General features: G+C 36.9%; 1 protein-coding gene across 13 annotated transcripts in view; it reads right to left on the bottom strand.

Annotated features, from left to right (window-relative positions):
• Positions 1-21,768, bottom strand: part of LOC116594363 (ankyrin repeat domain-containing protein 26-like) — a 636,289-nt gene that overhangs the window by 506,011 nt on the left and 108,510 nt on the right. For 4 of the 13 annotated variants that reach the window (XM_032349687.1, XM_032349685.1, XM_032349688.1 and 1 more), the window contains 4 exons: positions 20,660-21,616; positions 18,922-19,074; positions 2,340-2,410; positions 1,712-1,805 (listed from right to left, as the gene is read on the bottom strand). The exons of 8 other annotated variants lie outside the window; for them this stretch is intronic. In XM_032349687.1, coding sequence (XP_032205578.1) covers positions 1,712-1,805; positions 2,340-2,410; positions 18,922-19,074; positions 20,660-21,616 — 1,275 coding nt within the window. The remainder of the gene's footprint in view (positions 1-1,711; positions 1,806-2,339; positions 2,411-18,921; positions 19,075-20,659; positions 21,617-21,768) is intronic. One more of the 13 variants, XM_032349690.1, reaches the window with a different exon arrangement.

Here is a 21,768-nt window from a genome sequence, read left to right as displayed (position 1 = left end):
GACTATATTGTTCGGAAGCTTAAGTCAGCCTAGAACTACCTCTCCTTCCCAATTCAGATTCTTCACCTCAAAACTGTGTCTATTAAATATCTTAACCCAGGTAGTCTCTTCCCAATTCAGATTCTTCACCTCAAAACTGTGTCTATTAAATATCTTAACCCAGGTAGTCTCTGGCCTGGGGATTCATGAGATAAGAACCTTCTAGGAAGTTAGGACTATGGACTGAGTAGGTTGAAAGCTAAGTTTTTGTTTCACAGGGTAGACCTTAAAGTGGCTAATAATTTTATGTCAGAACCATAATTCATTTCCATTGGAATCTACAGACTATCTACCAATATTCTTACAAACTTTACAGTATTTGTTACCTTCCTTAATAGATTTCTGCCTGACACTATAAGGGGGACAACTCCTGGCATTCTCATTCACAGAAGACCACTTACCTACATATTGTCACCTTACTTGCTCAATGAAAAGTACAGTAAAAAATGTGACTAATTTATATGAAATCTAGAAAAAAATAATTTTCAGTGGTTTTTTTTGGCCACAAAATGGAGCAGTCAACAGAATGGGCTAGTTTCCTTGAGAGGTATAGCTGCAGAATAAAATTTGCAAGTATGCAGCTTTTGTGACTAAAAGAAACTCATTGTACATGCATCTACCTCATTGTTCCAACTTAAGAGTCACAATGCAGGGGCACCTAGATGGCTCAGTGGGTTAAAGCCTCTGACTTCAGCTCAGCACAAAGCCTGCTTCCTCCTCTCTCTCTCTGCCTGCCTACCTGTGATCTGTCAAATAAATAAATAAATAAAATCTTAAAAAAAAAAAAAAGAGTCACAATGCAGTCTTCTCAGCTTAAATCATTGGTAGCTTCTCCTACAAAGGAGGGTATAAATGGTGTGATAATCCGGTTCTGCTTGATATTAGTCATACAGTTTTCACTATGTATCAGTAAGTTGGAATCCTGGATTGTATATTAATCTTTCCTGAGATTGGATTGTTAAATCTCTGAAAGGCTGATTAACTCAAGTGAATGAAAAAAAAATTAGTTCCTGAACTTACAAGGAATGCTAGGAGCACGATGTTACTATGTAAGGCCCTAACTGAATAGTCATTTCTACTTTTTCGCTGGAATCTCTTTTTCTTTTCAAAATTAACAAAAAGAAAAATATATTCCTTTAATAAAAATGTATGCATAATGACCTCTAGTCATTCTTGATGAAGACAATAATTCAAAAATTTATAATTACAAATCATAACAATTACTAAAGTAATCCATTGTCAAATATCATTGAAGGGTTTAGATTACAAGAGAAAGTCAGAATTCAAGATCAAATTATTACTCAAAGTTTGGTAATTTTTAAACATACAGAAAAATATTAGTAGGGACTCAGACATTTGTATACCAAAATTCATGGCAACATTACTAACAATAGCCAAAACGTGGCAAAACCCAATGTCCACTGACAAGTAAATAAAATATTTCTTTTCTTAGACTATCACAACATTTTTTATTATAACCTTACTATAAAAATTATTAATTTGTGAATTAATACAACTTCACCTATAAAGAGGAATTATACTAGTACCAAGTACCAACAATATGAATAAACATTTTTATCAGTGAGAATTTTCATATTACATAAAATATTCTTATATACTACTAATACAGAAAAAAATTCCTTTTCCATAGGACAGAAATTAAGAGACTTACTGAACATGTACTTAACGTGTTTTCCTGAAGCTGTTCAATTTTTCCCACTTGCTTTGTGATGGTATCTTTTAACTCGGCATTTTCAACTTCAAGCCTAAAAAGTATATTTTAAAATTATTCTCTCACACACATAAATTTTAAAAGTACTGTATAATTTCATTTTTTTAAAGATTCTATTCATTTAAGAGAGAGAGAGAGAGAGCATGAGAAGGAGAGGGTCAGAGAGAGAAGCAGATTCCCCATGGAACAGGGAGCCTGACTTGGAACGTGATCTGGGCCTCCAAGATCATGACCTGAGCCCAAGATAGCTGCCCAACCAACTGAGCCACCCAAGCGTCCCAACACCGTATAATTTCTAAACAAACATCTGAAGGCCCTACATAAATTCTTAAAAATTTTAAAAGTAGATTTGGCAATTGTGTCATTTTTATGGTTGTGCTTTGCAGTTGATATGTAAAATTTAAAGATAATTTGCAAAAAGTATGCATTTCAAAATAGCACAAAGCTGAAATTTTTATCCAGGTTAACACTGATGCATTTATTATCATAAATGATACATTTCTCATACTACACCACTGATCTGCTTTATAAATACTCAAGTTATTTTCTGTGCTGCTTTAAATTGTACTTTTGCACGTGATCTTTCAATGTCTCAATACGCGTTACAGCCTCTGCATGTCGTTCTTGAGCATCTTGCAACTAAAAAAAAAAAAAGAAAAAGAAATACTTTTAAGTACTGGCAATCTAGTAAGAAACCACCATCAGGTGTTTTTGTAAATAAAATATTACTGGACACAGCCACACTCTCCTCCACATACTGATTTATGGGTACAGCAAAGCTGAGCTGCTGCAACAGAGACCTATGGCCTACAAAGCCTAAAATATTTACAGGGAATCTGCTTCTATCTTTCTCTCTGTCTCTCTCCCTCTATCCCTCCCCACTTCTCTTTCTCTCTCTCCCGAGCGCACAAACAAATAAATAAAATCTTAAAATACATACAGTCCCCCTACAGAATAGTTTACTGACTTCTCTAGAACTAAAATGTAACATTTTTAATGATTTAAATTATATTTTATCAGATAAACCAACAAATTTATTTATTGGTTAAAAGGGGAAAGATAGGAAATAAGCTTATAGTAGACATTTCTATTTTTGTATTCTAAGCACCACATCAACTATAATTTTAAATATTCACATATGTGAATGACCATGGCTATTCCAGTGATTATAAAAGTTAACATGATGCTTTCAGTGACAACCAGATATTTCATAGAATAGAATGAGAAGCAACATCTTCGTAGGAACCAGAACGCCTGGCATCTGAATTCCTGACTCCATTGTGTGACCTGGAAAAAATTATTTAAAATTTCTGTGTCTCAGTTTCTTCTTCTGTTAAAAAAAAAAAAAAGATAATAATAGTATCTACCAATACTGGGATGTTGGGAAGATTAAATTAGAAAATATACATGAACTATTTAGAAGGGTATATGGTATACAACAAATTCTAAGTGTCTGCAATTAGCATTATTATTATTGCTGTATGCTATATTCTTTTTTTTAAAGATTTTATGTATTTATTTGACAGAGAGAGAGATCATAAGTAGGCAGAGAGTCAGGCAGAGAGGGAGAGAGAAGCAGGCTCCTCGCTGAGCAAAGAGCTCAATGAGGGGCTCGATCCCAGGACACTGAGATCATGACCTGAGCTGAAGGCAGCGGCTTAATCCACTGAGCCACCCAGGCGCCCCTGTATGCTATGTTCTAATAACATCTGATATTTTAGGCAAATGGCAGGCCAGTGAAAAGTGGTCTCTTATACAAGTTATACCAAAATTGTTCTTCATAACACCAGAAGTGGCAGCAAATAGGGACCATGAGACCCACAGTATATCCTCAGTACTTCAAAAAAATTTTACCAATTCCCCTAGCCAAGAGTACTTTCTTCCACTTGTAATACTTTTAACTTTCTTCCACTCTATACTATTCTATGGACAATGTTCATGGACTACAGTGCAAATAGTACCTCCTAGGCTGAGTAATAAATAATTTACATGACCATCAGAGGCAAAGTAAAGCCAACTGACATGGAATTAATGGACACTAAATCAATGTTCCAAATCATTTCATGTTTATATTGTTTACCTTAGTAACTGTTTATGTTACACTGCTTTGGCAAGTACTCTGATGAATACATTAAGGCTATGTGGTATGGCATATCAGAAAAGCTGTCCCCAGAGGTGCTTGGCTGTCTCATTTGAAAGAACATGCAACTCTTGACCTTGGGGTCTTGAGTTCAAGCCCCACAAGGGATGTAGAAATTATATAAACAAACAAACAAACTTTAAAAAAGAAAAGCTGTCTGCAGAGCTTCATAGTTGGTAAACTGCTATAAATTTGTAAACCTGTTCTGGCTGCAAAATGCTGAAAGACAAATTTAGACTATTTTTCCATAGTGAGTGGGGGAAGAAACAAGCATTTGACTGAATACTTCTCCTCTATCAGATTAAATGCTTTCACAATTTTACATTCAATTGCTTAAAATACATTTAGAATAAAAGTTTGTGATGTCAATATTTTCAATCAGAAGTTATTGATATGGTATAAAGTACTTAATTTTATCCTAAAAACTGTTGAGTTAAAATATTCTCAATTTACACAAGGATAGGTACCACACATATCTCATATTTTCCCCCTTAGATAAATGTGTACATAGAAAGACAAAATTATCTCTCATTTAAAAAAATGAAAACAATGTAAAATAAAGGACTAAACTGTTCTGCACAGACTAGATGACAAGTGTGAAGAGAGTAAGGTCAGTGGGAATCAGAACAATCAGAAAGAGCTTCATGAAGAATGAGAGACAATGACTCAGGTCTCTATAGTGTAGGATTAGGCAAGAGGAAGGGCAACTAAAAGGACAGAAAGAAGAGGATGAGTAAAAGGCTGAGAGAGGTGAGAATGCAAACATTTAGTCCATTAGAAAAATCTGCTGTTACCTACCAATAGAGAGTAAATCTCTCTCGTCAGTAACATATGTATAGGACAAATATTTTCTGTCTAGTTGCAGTATGTTTTAGTACTTCCTTTACTACATATTTAGAAAAACAGTCTTACTTTTAATGCAGTAAGATTTTAGCCTCAAAATGGCAGAGGAGTAGGAAACCTAAATTTCATCTGGTTCCAGGAATTCAGCTAGATAGTTATCAAACCATTCTGAACACCTATAAACTCAATAGAAGATCAAAGAGAAGCAGCAATTCTATGAACACAAAAGTGACCACTTTCTGGAAGGGATGACACGTGGAGAAGTGAATCCGAGGTTATATTTGGGAAGATAGACCACAGTGGGAGGAAGCCCCCATCAGCCGACTAACAGCAAGTGATAGAACACCAGAGTGGGAAATCAGAACTTTTAGAAGTCTGCTCCATGGAGGGAAATGGCTTCAGTGGCCTGGGGGGCGGGAGCGGGGGGGTTGGAATCCTCGAAGGGACAGTGTGGACTCAGGACCTTCTGGATCACAGAAAGACCAAGGGTGCCTGAGTGTGGCAGAGCTCGCAGGTATTGGAGCAGGGCAGCCAGCTGCAAAGACAGATCCGAGGAGTGGGCTCTCAGCTCGGGGTTGCCATGAATCATAATTCAAGGCACAGTTGGGCACTACTCTTCAAACAGGAACCCAACAAGCAGCAGATCTGGGGAGACTCTCCCCCAACTCTGCCTCCACAAGGAGGAGAAGTGCAGCAGTGCACTGCAGGAATCTACTGGGTTTGGAGACTCCAAATGGGGCCATGCACCAGAGATAAAAACTCAGTCATAGGCTAGGTGAGCTTGGAGACCAGGGAGACAGGCATGATTGACTGCTTTTCTCTGAGGGCACAATGAGGAATGGGGACCGAAGTTCTTGGCTCCTCTGTCTGGAGAATGGGAAGCTGCCATCTTCATTCTCCTCCTCCAAAGCTATACAGAAAGCTTTCAGGGAACAAAAGCTACCAAGACCAAACCCAAGCAGATGACAGCCTGACCCCTGACAAGGGCAGTGCAATTCTGCCTCAGGCAAAGACATTGGAGAATCACTGCAACAGGCCCCGACCCCAGATGATCAGCAAGAACATCCATCCAAGACCAAGATTACCGATCAATGAGAACTGAAATACTCCAGCATTAGGAGAATACATACAGCACATAGAACTCATGGCTTTTTTCCCCATGATTCTCAACTCTTTCAAAGTTAAATTTTTTTAATCATCTTTATTTTTTCTTTTTCTTTCTTTTTTTTTTTTTAATTCTTCCACTTTCCTATTTCAATCAACATCTTATCTTAACAAGATCTTTTTAAAATCTTTTAATTTCATTTTTATAGTCATATTCTATCCCTTATGTTTTTCTTTCATTAAAATTTTGGGATACAGTTTCTTTTAACAGACTAAAATATACCCTAAATCTAGTCGATCACACTCCTTGTTTTTCTTAATTTCTTTTCTTTCTTTTTTCAAGCAACTTCGTACCATTTCCTTTTAAAAAATCTTTTAAAATTATCATCCTTATACTCATGTTCCACGCATTCATCATATTCACCCTTACTTTTGTATATATATAACTTGTTCTTTCTTTAAAATTTTGGGAGGCAGTTTCTTCTAACAGACCAAACTATACCCAAAATCAAGTGTGAGGCTCTGTTCTATTCACCAGTCTGATATATTCCCCCCTCTTTTTCCTCCAAGTTTTGGGTATCTTCTGATTTGTTTAGCATACATTTTCTGGGGTCATTGTTACCCTTTTAGCATTTTGTTCTCTCACTTATCTATTCTTCTCTGGCACAAAATAACATAGAAGAAAAACTCACCTAAAAAAAAAAAAAAAAGAACAAGAGGCAATACCGACTGTCAGAAACCTAATCAATAGGACATTAGTAAGGTGTAGGAACTAGAGTTCAGAATGACGATTATAAAGATAATAGCTGGCTTGAAAAAAGCATAGAAGATACCAGAGAATCCCCTTCGGAAAAATAAAAGAACTAAACTCTATCCAACTTGAAATCAAAAAGGGTATTAATGAGGTACAATAAAAAATGGAGGCTCTGACTGCTAGGATAAATGAGGCAGAAGAGAGAATTATTGATATAGAAGACCAAATGATGGAAAAAAAAGAACCTGAAAAAAAAATAAAGATAAACAACTACGGGATCACAAGGGGAGAATCTGAGAGATAAGTGATACCATAAGATGAAACAATATTAGAATAATTGGGATCCTTGAAGAAGAAGGGGAGGGGCAGACAGTATATTGGAGCAAATTACAGCAGAGAATATCCCACATTATCCCTAATGTGGGGAAGAAAACAGGCATCAGTAACCAGGAGGCACAGAGAAACTGCATCAAAATCAATAAAAACATGTCAATACCCTGTCATCTTGTGAATTTACAAGTCTCAGAGGCAAAGAGAAAATCCTGAAAGTGGCTTAGGACAAGAGGTCTATAATCTACAATGAATACAAATATTCTAATAGAAATAGTGAGTTTGCAGGACAACTATCCACAGAGACCTGGCAGGCCAGAAAGGACTGGCATGATATATTCAGAGCATTAACTGAGAAAAATATGCAGCCAAGTATACTATATCCAGCTAAGCTGTCATCGAAAGTTAAGAGAGATAAAAAGCTCCTAGGACAAAAACTAAAAGAATTCTCAAACACCAAACCAGCCCTATAGGAAATATTGGAAGGGGTCCTCTAAGCAAAGAGAGAGTCTAAAAGTAACAGACCAAAAAGAAATACAGACAATATACAGTAATAGTCACCTTACAGGCAAAACAATGGCACTAAATTCATATCTTTCAATAGTTATCCTTAATGCAAATGGGCTACATGTCCCAATCAAAAGACATAGGGTATCAGAATGGATAAAAAAAACAAGACCCATCAATATGCTACCTGCAAGAAACTCATTTTAGACCCAACACACCTCCATATTTAAAGCGAGGGGGTGGAAATCAATTTACCATGCTAACGGACATCAAAGGAAAGCTGGGGTGGCAATCCCTATATCAGACAAATTAGATTTTAAGCCAAAGGCTATAATAAGAGATGTGGAAGGACACTATATCATACTTAAAGTATCTGTACAACAAGAAGATCTATCAATTGTAAATATTTATACCCCTAAATGGGAGCAGCCAACTATATAAACCAATTTATAACAACAACAAAGAAACACATCAACAATACACTAATAGCAAGAGACTTTAACCACCCCCCCCATGAAATAGACAGATCATCTAAGCAAAAGATCAACAAGGAAATAAAAGGCTTTAAATGACACTTTGGACCAGATGGACATCACAGATATATTCAGAACATTCCATCCCAAAGCAACAGAATACACATTCTTCTCTAATGCACATGGAACATTATCCAGAATAGATCACATCCTGGGTCATAAATCAGGTCTCAACCAGTATCAAAAGATTGGGGTCATTCCCTGCATATTTTCAGACCACAATGCTCTGAAGCTAGAATTCAATCACAAGAGGAAATTTGGAAAGAACCCAAATACATGGAGACTAAAGAACATCCTTCTAAAGAATGAATGAGTCAACCAGGAAATTAAAGAAGAATTGAAAAAATTCATGGAAACAAATGATAATGAAAACACAACAGTTCAAAATCTTTGGGATGCAACAAAGGCAGTCCTGAAGAGGGAAGAATAGAGCAATACAAGCCTTTCTCAAGAAACAAGAAAAGTCTCAAGTACACAATCTAAACTTCCACCTAAAGGACGTGGAGAAAGAGCAGCAAAGAAAGCCTAAATCCAGCAGGAAAAGAGAATTAATAAAGATGAAAACAGAAATCAATGAAATAGAAACCAAAAGAACAACAGAACAGATCAATTAAACTAGGAGCTGGTTCATTGGAAGAATTAATAAGATTGATAAACCCCTGGCCAGACTTTGATAATAGAATAAAGGACCCAAATTAATAAAATCATGAATGAAAGAAGAGAGATCACAATCAACACCAAGGAAGCACAATTATAAGAATATATTATGAGAAACTATAAGCCAGCAAATTAGACTATCTGCAAGAAATGGGTCATTCCTAGAGACATATAAATTACCAAAACCGAACCAGAAAGAAATAGAAAACCTGAACACACCCATAACCAGAAAGGAAATTAAAGCAGTAATCAAAAATCTCCCAACAAACAAAACTCCAGGGCCGGATGGCTTTCCTGGGGAGTTCTACGAAACATTTAAAGAATTAATACCTATTCTCCTAAAACTGTTCCAAGAAATAGAAATGGAAGGAAAACTTCCAAACTCATTTTCTGAGGTCAGCATTACCTTGATCCCAAAACAAGACAAAGACAAAAAGGAAAATTAGAGACCAATATCCCTGATGAACACAGATGCAAAAATTCTCACCAAAATACTAGCCAATAGGATCCAACAGTACATTAAAAGGATTATTCACCATGAACAAGTGGGATTTATTCCTGGCCTGCAAGGTGGTTCAACATCTGCAAATCAATCAGTGTGATACAATACATTAATAAAAGAAAGGACAAGAACAATACGATACTCTGAATAGATGCAAAAAAAATTTTGACAAAGTACAGCACCCTTACCAGCCCGGCCCCTGGTAAGGGTGGAGCAATTCCACCTGGGGCAAAGACACTTGAGAATCACTACACCAGGCCCCTCCCCCAAAAGATCAACAAGAAATCCAGCCAAGACCAAGTTCACCTACCAAAGAGTGCGGTTTCAATACCAAGGAGAGCAGCAGAATTCCAGAGGAGGAGAAAGCAAAGCACGGAACTCATGGCTTTCTCCCTGTGATTTTTTAGTCTTGCAGTTAATTTAATTTTTTTCTTTTCCATTTTTTTTCTCTTCTTCTGCTAAAATTTTTTTTGACTTTTACCCTTTTCTTTTTTAATGTCTTTTAACTAGTTTATCTAATATATTTTTTTCTTTTTTATACTTTTTTTTATTTGTTTTCTTTTTTTAATTTTTTTCTTTTTTTTTTCCTTTCTTTCTTTTTGAACCTCTTTTTATCCCCTTTCTCGCCCCTCACAATTTGGGATCCTTCTGATTTGGTTAAAGCATATTTTCCTGGGGTTGTTGCCACCCTTTTAGTATTTTACTTGCTCCTTCATATACTCTTATCTGGACAAAATGACAAGATGGAAAAATTCACCAAAAAAAAGAACAAGAGGCAGTACCGAAGGCTAGGGACCTAATCAACACAGACATTGGTAATATGTCAGATCTAGAGTTCAGAATGACAATTCTCAAGGTTCTAGCCGGACTCGAAAAAGGCATGGAAGATATTAGAGAAACCTCCCGGGAGATATAAAAGCCCTTTCTGGAGAAATAAAAGAACTAAAATCTAACCAAGTTGGAATCAAAAAAGCTATTAATGAGGTGCAATCAAAAATGGAGGCTCTCACTGCTAGGATAAATGAGGCAGAAGAAAGAATTAGCGATATAGAAGACCAAATGACAGAGAATAAAGAAGCTGAGCAAAAGAGGGACAAACAGCTACAGGACCATGAGGGGAGAATTTGAGAGATAAGTGACACCATAAAACGAAACAACATTAGAATAATTGGGATTCCAGAAGAAGAAGAAAGAGAGAGGGGAGCAGATGGTATACTGGAGAGAATTATTGGGGAGAATTTCCCCAATATGGCAAAGGGAACGAGCATCAAAATTCAGGAGGTTCAGAGAACGCCCCTCAAAATCAATAAGAATAGGCCCACACCCCGTCACCTAATAGTAAAATTTACAAGTCTCAGTGACAAAGAGAAAATCCTGAAAGCAGCCCGGGAAAAGAAGTCTGTAACATACAATGGTAAAAATATTAGATTGGCAGCTGACTTATCCACAGAGACCTGGCAGGCCAGAAAGAGCTGGCATGATATTTTCAGAGCACTAAACGAGAAAAACATGCAACCAAGAATACTATATCCAGCTAGGCTATCATTGAAAATAGAAGGAGAGATTAAAAGCTTCCAGGACAAACAAAAACTGAAAGAATTTGCAAACACCAAACCAGCTCTACAGGAAATATTAAAAGGGGTCCTCTAAGCAAAGAGAGAGCCTACAGGTGGTAGATCAGAAAGGAACAGAGACCATATACAGTAACAGTCACCTTACAGGCAATACAATGGCACTAAATTCATATCTCTCAATAGTTACCCTGAATGTGAATGGGCTAAATGCCCCTGTCAAAAGACACAGGGTATCAGAATGGATAAAAAAACAACCCATCTATGTGTTGCCTCCAAGAAACTCATTTTAAGCCCGAAGACACCTCCAGATTTAAAGTGAGGGGGTGGAAAAGAATTTACCATGCTAATGGACATCAGAAGAAAGCAGGAGTGGCAATCCTTATATCAGATCAATTAGATTTTAAGCCAAAGACTATAATAAGAGATGAGGAAGGACACTATATCATACTCAAAGGGTCTGTCCAACAAGAAGATCTAACAATTTTAAATATCTATGCCCCCAAAGTGGGAGCAGCCAACTATATAAACCAATTAATAACAAAATCAAAGAAACACCTTGACAATAATACAATAATAGTAGGGGACTTTAACACTCCCCTCACAGAAATGGACAGATCATTCAAACAAAAGATCAACAAGGAAATAAAGGCCTTAAATGACACACGGGACCAGATGGACATCACAGATATATTCAGAACATTTCATCCCAAAGCAACAGAATACACATTCTTCTCTAGTGCACATGGAACATTCTCCAGAATAGATCACATCCTCGGTCCTAAATCAAGACTCAGCCGGTATCAAAAGATTGGGATCATTCCCTGCATATTTTCAGAGCACAATGCTCTGAAGCTAGAACTCAACCACAAGAGGAAGTTTGGAAAGAACCCAAATGCATGGAGACTAAACTGCATCCTTCTAAAGAATGAATGTGAGAACCGGGAAATTAAAGAAGATTTGAAAAAAATCATGGAAACAAATGATAATGAAAATACAACGGTTCAAAATCTGTGGGACACAACAAAGGCAGTCCTGAGAGGAAAATATATAGCGGAACAAGCCTTTCTCAAGAAACAAGAAAGGTCTCAGGTACACAACCTAACCCTACACCTAAAGGAGCTGGAGAAAGAACAAGAAAGAAACCCTAAGCCCAGCAGGAGAAGAGAAATCATAAAGATTAGAGCAGAAATCAATGAAATAGAAACCAAAAAAAACAATAGAACAAATCAACGAAACTAGGAGCTGGTTCTTTGAAAGAATTAATAAAATTGATAAACCCCTAGCCAGACTTATCAAAAAGAAAAGAGAAAGGACCCAAATAAATAAAATCATGAATGAAAGAGGAGAGATCACAACTAACACCAAAGATATACAAACTTATAAGAACATACTATGAGCAACTCTACGCCAACAAATTTGACAATCTGGAAGAAATGGATGCATTCCTAGAAACATATAAACTACCACAACTGAACCAGGAAGAAATAGAAAGCCTGAACAGACCCATAACCAGTAAGGAGATTGAAACAGTCATTAAAAATCTCCAAACAAACAAAAGCCCAGGGCCAGACGGCTTCCCGGGGAAATTCTACCAAACATTTAAAGAAGAACTAATTCCTATTCTCCTGAAACTGTTCCAAAAAATAGAAATGAAAGGAAAACTTCCGAACTCATTTGATGAGGCCAGCATCACCTTGATCCCAAAACCAGACAAGGATCCCATCAAAAAAGAGAGCTATAGACCAATATCCTTGATGAACACAGATGCGAAAATTCTCACCAAAATACTAGACAATAGGATCCAACAGTACATTAAAAGGATTATTCACCACGACCAAGTGGGATTTATTCCAGGGCTGCAAGGTTGGTTCAACATCCGCAAATCAGTCAATGTGATACAACACATCAATAAAAGAAAGAACCAGAACCATATGATACTCTCAATAGATACTGAAAAAGCATTTGACAAAGTACAGCATCCCTTCCTGATCAAAACTCTTCAAAGTGTAGGGATAGAGGGCACATACCTCAATATCATCAAAGCCATCTATGAAAAACCCACCGCAAATATCATTCTCAATGGAGAAAAACTGAAAGCTTTTCCGCTAAGGTCAGGAACACGGCAGGGATGTCCATTATCAACACTGCTATTCAACATAGTACTAGAAGTCCTAGTCTCAGCAATCAGACAACAAAAGGAAATTAAAGGCATCCAAATTGGCAAAGAAGAAGTCAAACTATCACTCTTTGCAGATGATATGATACTATATGTGGAAAACCCAAAAGACTCCACTCCAAAACTGCTAGAACTTGGACAGGAATTCAGTAAAGTGTCAGGATATAAAATCAATGCACAGAAATCAGTTGCATTTCTCTACACCAACAACAAGACAGAAGAAAGAGAAATTAAGTAGTCAATCCCATTTACAATTGCACCCCAAACCATATGATACCAAGGAATAAACCTAACCAAAGAGGCTAAGAGTCTATACTCAGAAAACTATAAAGTACTCATGAAAGAAATTGAGGAAGACACAAAGAAATGGAAAAATGTTCCATGTTCCTGGATTGGAAGAATAAATATTGTGAAAATGTCTATGCTACCTAAAGCAATCTACACATTTAATGCAATTCCTATCAAACTACCATCCATCTTCTTCAAAGAAATGGAACAAATAATTCTAAAATTTATATGGAACCAGAAAAGACCTCGAATAGCCAAAGGGATATTGAAAAAGAAAGCCAAAGTTGGTGGCATCACAATTCCGGACTTCAAGCTCTATTACAAAGCTGTCATCATCAAGACAGCATGGTACTGGCACAAAAACAGACACATAGATCAATGGAACAGAATAGAGAGCCCAGAAATAGACCCTCAACTCTATGGTCAACTAATCTTCGACAAAGCAGGAAAGAATGTCCAATGGAAAAAAGACAGCCTCTTCAATAAATGGTGCTGGGAAAATTGGACAGCCACATGCAGAAAAATGAAATTGGACCATTTCCTTACACCACACACAAAAATAGACTCAAAATGGATGAAGGACCTCAATGTGAGAAAGGAATCCATCCAAATCCTTGAGGAGAACACAGGCAGCAACCTCTTCGACCTCAGCCGCAGCAACATCTTCCTAGGAACATCGCCAAAGGCAAGGGAAGCAAGGGCAAAAACGAACTATTGGGATTTCATCAAGATCAAAAGCTTTTGCACAGCAAAGGAAACAGTTACCAAAATCAAAAGACAACTGACAGAATGGGAGAAGATATTTGCAAATGACATATCAGATAAAGGACTAGTGTCCAAAATCATATAAAGAACTTAGCAAACTCAACACCCAAAGAACAAATAATCCAATCAAGAAATGGGCAGAGGACATGCACAGACACTTCTGCAAAGAAGACATCCAGATGGCCAACAGACACATGAAAAAGTGCTCCATATCACTCGGCATCAGGGAAATACAAATCAAAACCACAATGAGATATCACCTCACACCAGTCAGAATGGCTAAAATCAACAAGTCAGGAAATGACAGATGCTGGCGAGGATGTTGAGAAAGGGGAACCCTCCTACACTGTTGGTGGGAATGCAAGCTGGTGCAACCACTCTGGAAAACAGCATGGAGATTCCTCAAAATGTTGAAAATAGAACTGCCCTATGACCCAGCAATTGCACTACTGGATATTTACCCTAAAGATACAAACGTAGTGATCCGAAGGGGCACGTGCACCCAAATGTTTATAACAGCAATGTCCACAATAGCCAAACTATGGAAAGAACCTAGATGTCCATCAACAGATGAATGGATAAAGAAGATGTGGTAATATATACACAATGGAATACTATGCAGCCATCAAAAGAAATGAAATCTTGCCATTTGCTAAACATGGATGGAACTAGAGCGTATCACGCTTAGTGAAATAAGTCAAGCGGAGAAAGACAACTATCATATGATCTCCCTGATATGAGGAAGTGGTGATGCAACATGGGGGCTTAAGTGGGTAGGAGAAGAATCAATGAAACAAGATGAGATTGGGAGGGAGACAAACCATAAGTGACTCTTAATCTCACAAAACAAACTGAGGGTTGTTGGGGGGAGGGGGCTTGGGAGAAGGGGGGTGGGGTTATGGACATTGGGGTTGGTGTGTGCTTTGGTGAGTGCTGTGGTGTGTGTGGACCTGGCGATTTTCAGACCTGTACCCCTGGGGATAAAAATATATGTTTATAAAAAATAAAAAATTAAAAAAAACTATCTATGAAAAACCCACAGCAAATATCATTCTCTCTTTTTATTTTTTTATTTTTTTTTTTTTAAAGATTTTATTTATTTATTTGACAGAGAGAAATCACAAGTAGATGGAGAGGCAGGCAGAGAGAGAGAGAGAGGGAAGCAGGCTCTCCGCTGAGCAGAGAGCCCGATGCGGGACTCGATCCCAGGACTCTGAGATCATGACCTGAGCCGAAGGCAGCGGCTTAACCCACTGAGCCACCCAGGCGCCCTATTTTTATTTTTTTTGCCAATATCATTCTCAACGGGGAAAACTGAGAGCTTTTCCCATAAGGTCAGGAACACAGCAGGGATGGCTACTCTCACCACTGTTATTCAACATAGTACTAGAAGTCCTAGCCTCAGAAATCAGACAACAAAAAGAAATAAAAAGCACCTGAATCAGCAAAGAAGAAGTCAAAATCTCACTCTATGAAGATGATAAGATACTTTATGTTGAAAACCTAAAAGACTCCACTCCAAAACTGCTAGAACGTCTATAGGAATTCAGTGAAGTGACAGTATATAAAAATCAAGGCACAGAAATCAGTTGCATTTCTATACACCAAAAACAAGATAGAAGAAAGAGCAATTAAGGAGTCGATCCCATTTACAATTGCACCAAAAACCATAAGATGCCTAGGAATAAACCTAACCAAGGAGGCAAAGCAGCTATATTCAGAAACCTATAGAATACTCATGAAGGAAAACACAAAGAAATGGAAAAACGTTACATGGTCATGGATTGGAAGAACAAATACTGTTAAAACGTCGATGCTACCCAGAGTAGTCTACACATTTAATGCAATTCCTATCAAATACCATCAAGGTTTTCATAGAGCTGGAACAAATAATCCTAAAATTTGTATGGAATCAGAAAAAACACCAAATTGCCAAAGGAATGCTGAAAAAGAAAAACAAAACTAGAGGCATCATAATTCCAGACTTCAAGCTCTATAACAAAGCTGTCATCATCAAGACACTATAGTACTGCAACAAAAACAGACACATAGATCAATGAAACAGAATAGAGAGCCCAGAAATTGACCCTCAAGTCTATGGTCAACTAATCTTCAACAAAGCAGGAAAGAATATCCAATGGAAAAAAGTCTCCTCAAAACAAATAGTGTTGGGAAAATCGGACCGCGACAAGCAGAAGAATAAAACTAGACCATCTTCTTATACCACACACAAAAATAGACTCCAAATGGATTAAAGACCTCAATGTGAGACAAGAATCCATCAAAATCCTTGAAAAGAACACAGGCAGCAACCTCTTCAACCTCAGCCGCAACAATTTCTTCCTAGAAACATCCCCAAAAGCAAGGGGAGCAAGAGCAAAAATGATCTATTGGGACTTCATCAAGAGCAAAAGCTTTTGCACAGCAAAGGAAACAATCAACACAACCAAAAGACAACTGACAGAATGGGAGAAGATATTTGCAAATGACATATCAGATAAAGGGGTAGTGTCCAAAGTCTATAAAGAACTTATCATACTCAACACCCAAAGAACAAATAATCCAATCAAGAAATGGGAAGAAGACATGAACAGACATTTCTGCAGAGAAGACATCCAAATGGCCAACAGACAGATGAAAAAGTGCCCAACATCACTTGGCATCAAGGAAATACAAATCAAAACTACACTGAGATACCATCTCACACTGGTCAGAATGGCTAAAAAAAACAAGTCAGGAAACATCAGGTGTTGGCAAGGATGCGAAGAAAGGGGAACCCTCCTACACTGTTGGTGGGAATGCAAGCTGGTCAGCCACTCTGGAAAACAGCATGGAGGTCCCCAAAAAAGTTGAAAATAGAGCTACCTTACAACCCAACAATTGCACTACTGGGTATTTATCCTGAAGATACAAATGTAGTGATCAGAAGGGGCACGTGCACCCGAATGTTTATAGCAGCAATGTCCACAATAGCCAAATGATGGAAAGAACCTAGATGTCCGTCAACAGATGAATGGATAAAGAAGATGTGGTACATATACACAGTGGAATACTATGCAGCCATCAAAAGAAATAAATTCTTGCTATTTGTAATGATGTGGATGGAACTAGAGAGAGGGTATTACGCTGAGCGAAATAAGTCAATCAGAGAAAGACAATTATGATATGAGCTCTCTGATATGAGGAATTGGAGAGGCAATGTGAGGGGTTTAGGGAGTAGGGAAGGAAAAAATGAAACAAGATGGGACCAGGGAGGGAGACAAACTTTTAATCTCAGGAAACAAACTGAGGGAAGGGAGGTGCAAGGGATGGGGTGGCCGGGTGATGAACATTGGGGAGGGTATATGCTATGCTAAGTTCTGTGAATTGTGTAACACTGATGAATCACAGACCTATACCCCTGAAACAAATAATACATTATATGTTAATTTCAAAAAAAAAAAAAGACTGAGAGATGGTGAAATCAACCCAATTAACTGAGAGGATAAAATGTGATGGCAGGGAAAAAAAAATGTGATGGCAGGGAAATAAAAACAGATGTCCCAACAATAAATAAATGAACATTCACAGCAGCATTATTAACAGCCAAAAAGTGGAAACAACCCAAAGGTGCATCAAATGATGAATGAACAAGGGTTTTAGCCCCCAGTGGATACTGTTTGATAATAAGGAATGAAGCACTGATATATGCTATGACACAGATGAACCCCAAAAATATTAAGCGAAGGAAGCTAGTCACAAAGGACCACACATTGTGTGATTCCCTATATATGCAATATTCAGAATGGGCAACTCTATAGAGGCGGGAAGTAGACTGGTGGTTGCCTGAGCATGGGGGCAAGGGTTTCTTTTCAGGGTAATTAAAATGTTCTACTTAGGGGCGCCTGGGTGGCTCAGTGGGTTAAAGCCTCCGCCTTCAGGTCAGGTCATGATCCCGGGGTCCTGGGATTGAGCCCCACATCGGGCTCTCTGCTCGGCAGGGAGTCCGCTTCCCTTCCTCTCTCTCTGCCTGCCTCTCTGCCTACTTGTGATCTCTGTCAAGTAAATAAATAAAATCTTAAAAAATAAATGTTCTACTTGATGGCAGTAATAGTTGCACAACTCTATCAATATACTCAGAAACACTGAACTACACATATTAAATGGGTGAATTGTGTGGAATGTGCATTCTATCTCAATAAAGCTTTTAAAAATCCAATGGCAAGACCTAGATAATTTTCTTAATTCTCTCTTTTGGATGTATATAGTATACATGATCTAAATATTTCTGTACACTTATTATATATTGAAAAGGAAAAGAAAATGAAGGCAATGCCTAAGTTCAACTGGTTTGTGAAATCACTTTTCTGTACAAGTTATCCTGAAATCAGTAGATTCTGTATCCATTCAAAAAAGTGAAGATGAGAAATAAGATAATTTTCTGAAACATTCCATTAAACATTATCTTCTGCTTTTACATGGCTTAGCTCATCATGGTAACAGAGATGTCATTAAAAAACATTGTTTAGGACACCTGGGTGGCTCAGTTGGTTAAGCATCCAACTCAGGATTTTAGCTCAGGTTATGATCTTATGGGTCATGGAGTCAAGCCAGTATGGGGCTCTGTGCTGGGCAGGGGTCTGCTTGAAATTCTCTCCATCTCCTGCTGCCTCTCCACTCCCACCTCCACCATAAATAAATAAATAAATCTTTAAAGAAATTATTTAGTAGGAAAAAAAAACAATTTCTGTGGGGAATGATGTGTAATTTTCAACTTTCCTAAGGGTAACTACTATCAGAAAAAAAAATGTGTAACAAAAATAGCAGAATGAAAGTCAAAGTTTAAGAAATAAGTACATTGTGAAGATACTAAAATTATACTAAATTAATTATAATGAAAATACAAAACGAAGTGGTCCATGGAAGTAAGCATCCTAAAACACTTCATATTATTTAACCAACTACAGATTAACTTGATACGTGACACTTCACACATACCTGATTCCTAATCTGAGCCAGTTTCTTCTTTAAGTCCTGTACCTCATCTTCTAAATTCATACGACAACGTGATGTCACCTCCAGTGAAGCCTCTGACATAGATTGTTTTTTTAGGGTATCAGCCAGTTCTTCTTGAAGTTGTCTCACAGCTACCTAATAAGACATTTCTGTTACTGGTTTTATAAAATCATCTTACTATTAAGTTATGTTAACAATATATAACTTTGACCTATGTACTTGGAAAATTTCACTACAAACATCAATTCATCTCCTTTTCCTAACATGTACACATTATGGCTGTTTAATGAATTTGGTTAAAGACACAAAAAGATGTTATCCTGCCTAGTCAGTATTTTGTTACTTAGATAATTAATTCAGCCCCACTATCCTTTCCTTGTGGGTGAATTTTCCCAAAGCTTCCCAATCGACTGAAGTCTCAAAAAGAAATGGGTATATAGGTGGGACTAGCATTGGTAAATTCTACAGTATGAAATGTTTTCCTTCTTTTTTATTAGAGGCTTCAATTAATGTCAGAGTTCCCCACATGTTCAATCCTCTGCTCAAATCCTTTTAATAGATAACTATCTCAGAACGTAAGTGAAGTCATTCTAAGGGCCTTCAAGACCCTAGGTGACCTGGCTTTCACCTCTCTCCCTGACCTCCATTCCTGCTACACAAGAATCCTGCCACCCCTCATTAATCTGAAAATGGAGATCCAATGCCCAATTAATAAATTACAGAGATACAATTCTCTTTGTGTTGGACAAACTTAGGCCCAAATGATAGTAACTGAGCTTTGAAATGAGCAAATTATTTGTAAAATTGCTTTAAAAATTATAAATAGCAGTGGCAAGATTAAATCAAATATAGTTTTGCTAAAGCTCACCACAGTTGTCCCAAATTATGATTTAATGAAAGTAAGTGCCTTCAAAGGATTAAAAGGTCATAAGGATACATGATTATAGACTAAAAATTCAAAATTATATAAATAAGAATAAAATTATGCCAACCTAAAATGTACAAAAAGCTACCATGTATAGCTTGTATAAATGTATAAATGTATAAAAGTATATATGTATATACATATATACATATATTTATACTTATAAATACATACTTATACTTATGTATATATGTATACAAAGTACTGAGGTACTGAGATACCGTACTTTTTAAGCAGTTCATTTGGGAAATCTGGAGCTAACTGTCAAGTTAATCTGCTTAATTGAATCTCGACTTCAAAATATTCATTTTAGTATTTTGAGCATTTCCATTTATCTGTTCATCATGGTATTAACGTGATGACAAGAATTAAAATTATTTTAGCAGTATAAGACTAAATTATTAATATCAGCCTACTATCTAGTAACAATTTGTAACTTAACTTCTTAAACTTTCATAGAAGACAGAACAATTTTATTCAAATTAAAGCACCTCTCAAGTCTAATTTTTATTGGCTGGATACGAGTTATGCTGACTTACAGTCTATATATTTTTTATATTCAACTAGATTCAAAATTCAGCTGTAATCATTTAGGTTATGATCTCGGGGTCATGAGGTGGAGCTCTCCAATGTGGAGCCCTCCTGGGATTCTCTCTCCCTCTACCTCTGACCCACTCCCATGCATGTGTAGGTGCACTCTTTCTAAAATAATAATTTTAACAATAATCCATAATCAAATATAGCTTTGAATTTTCTCAGGAAGCTTGAAAAATATTTATCTTTCTGAATACTTACTTCTCTTTCTACTTTCTCCTTTTCATACACATACATTCTTTCTCTTAAAAGATTACGTTCATTGATTAACTCTTGCTTGCTTGCTTCTATTACAAGAGCTTGCTTTTGACTTTCAGCTTCAAGTTTTTTTAGAATATCCTGAAACTGGTCTTGGATATTAATTACCACCTTTTCTTTACTGGAAGCTTTGTTGTGAGCATCATCTAGTTGCTGCTGAAGCAACATATTTTCACTTTGTAGTTGAGATAATCTCTCCTTTAAGGATTCCTGCTTCCCAATGTATTTACTCACTTTATCTTGTGCACTTTGATACGAGTGTTCAATTTCCTTTTTCTGACACTGTGTTTGACTTAGGTCTCTTTGTACACGTTCTAAAACCAAAGTCTTTTCTCTGAGAGCATCTCTTGTGCGATGGAGCTCAGTTTCCAGAGTATTAAATTTACTTTCAGCTTCAGAAAGGTTCTGAGAAAGAAGCTCATTATCTTCTTTTAGTTTAGACACATCAAAATTCAATTTGTCCTGTACACGAAACCATTCGCCTTTTGCTCTCTGGAAAGCAAGTTCTAGGTCTCTTTTTGATGTCTGACTTTGGTCATAATCCTGTATAGCAGCAGCTAATCTAGCACGGTACGATTCAACTTTTTCGTCCAGTCTTTCTTTGTTTTGCTTTTCATTCTCCAGTTTAGACTTTAGCATTGTGTTCTCAATGCTCAGAGCATTAATCTGTCCACTGTGTTGGAGTTCTGTTTTTGTTAATCTTTCCTCATTCAGTTTTATGGTCTTCTGAAGACTGACATGCTTTTCTTTTAAAATTTCAATGTCTTCACAGTATTTCCTTTCCTTCTCCTGGCTCTGGTTATTTATTGTGTCTATTTCTAGTCTTAGCATAGCGATTTGATCCTCCAAAATGTATTTGTTATGCAACAGATATTTTTCATTTTCGTGACTATTAGAAATCTAAGTAAAACAAAGGAGACTTTTAGTTGGAACACAATAAAATGACATTATGATGATTTTTCTCTGAAATTAAAGAATAAACTACTTTTATACAATGACTAGATTACAGTAAGTAGATATTGAACTGGAAAAAAGTAAAGTTGGGTCCACAC

Source organism: Mustela erminea, chromosome 6 (assembly GCF_009829155.1).
Source record: "Mustela erminea isolate mMusErm1 chromosome 6, mMusErm1.Pri, whole genome shotgun sequence".
Lineage (NCBI taxonomy): Eukaryota > Metazoa > Chordata > Mammalia > Carnivora > Mustelidae > Mustela > Mustela erminea.
This window is presented reverse-complemented; position numbering and strand designations above follow the sequence as displayed.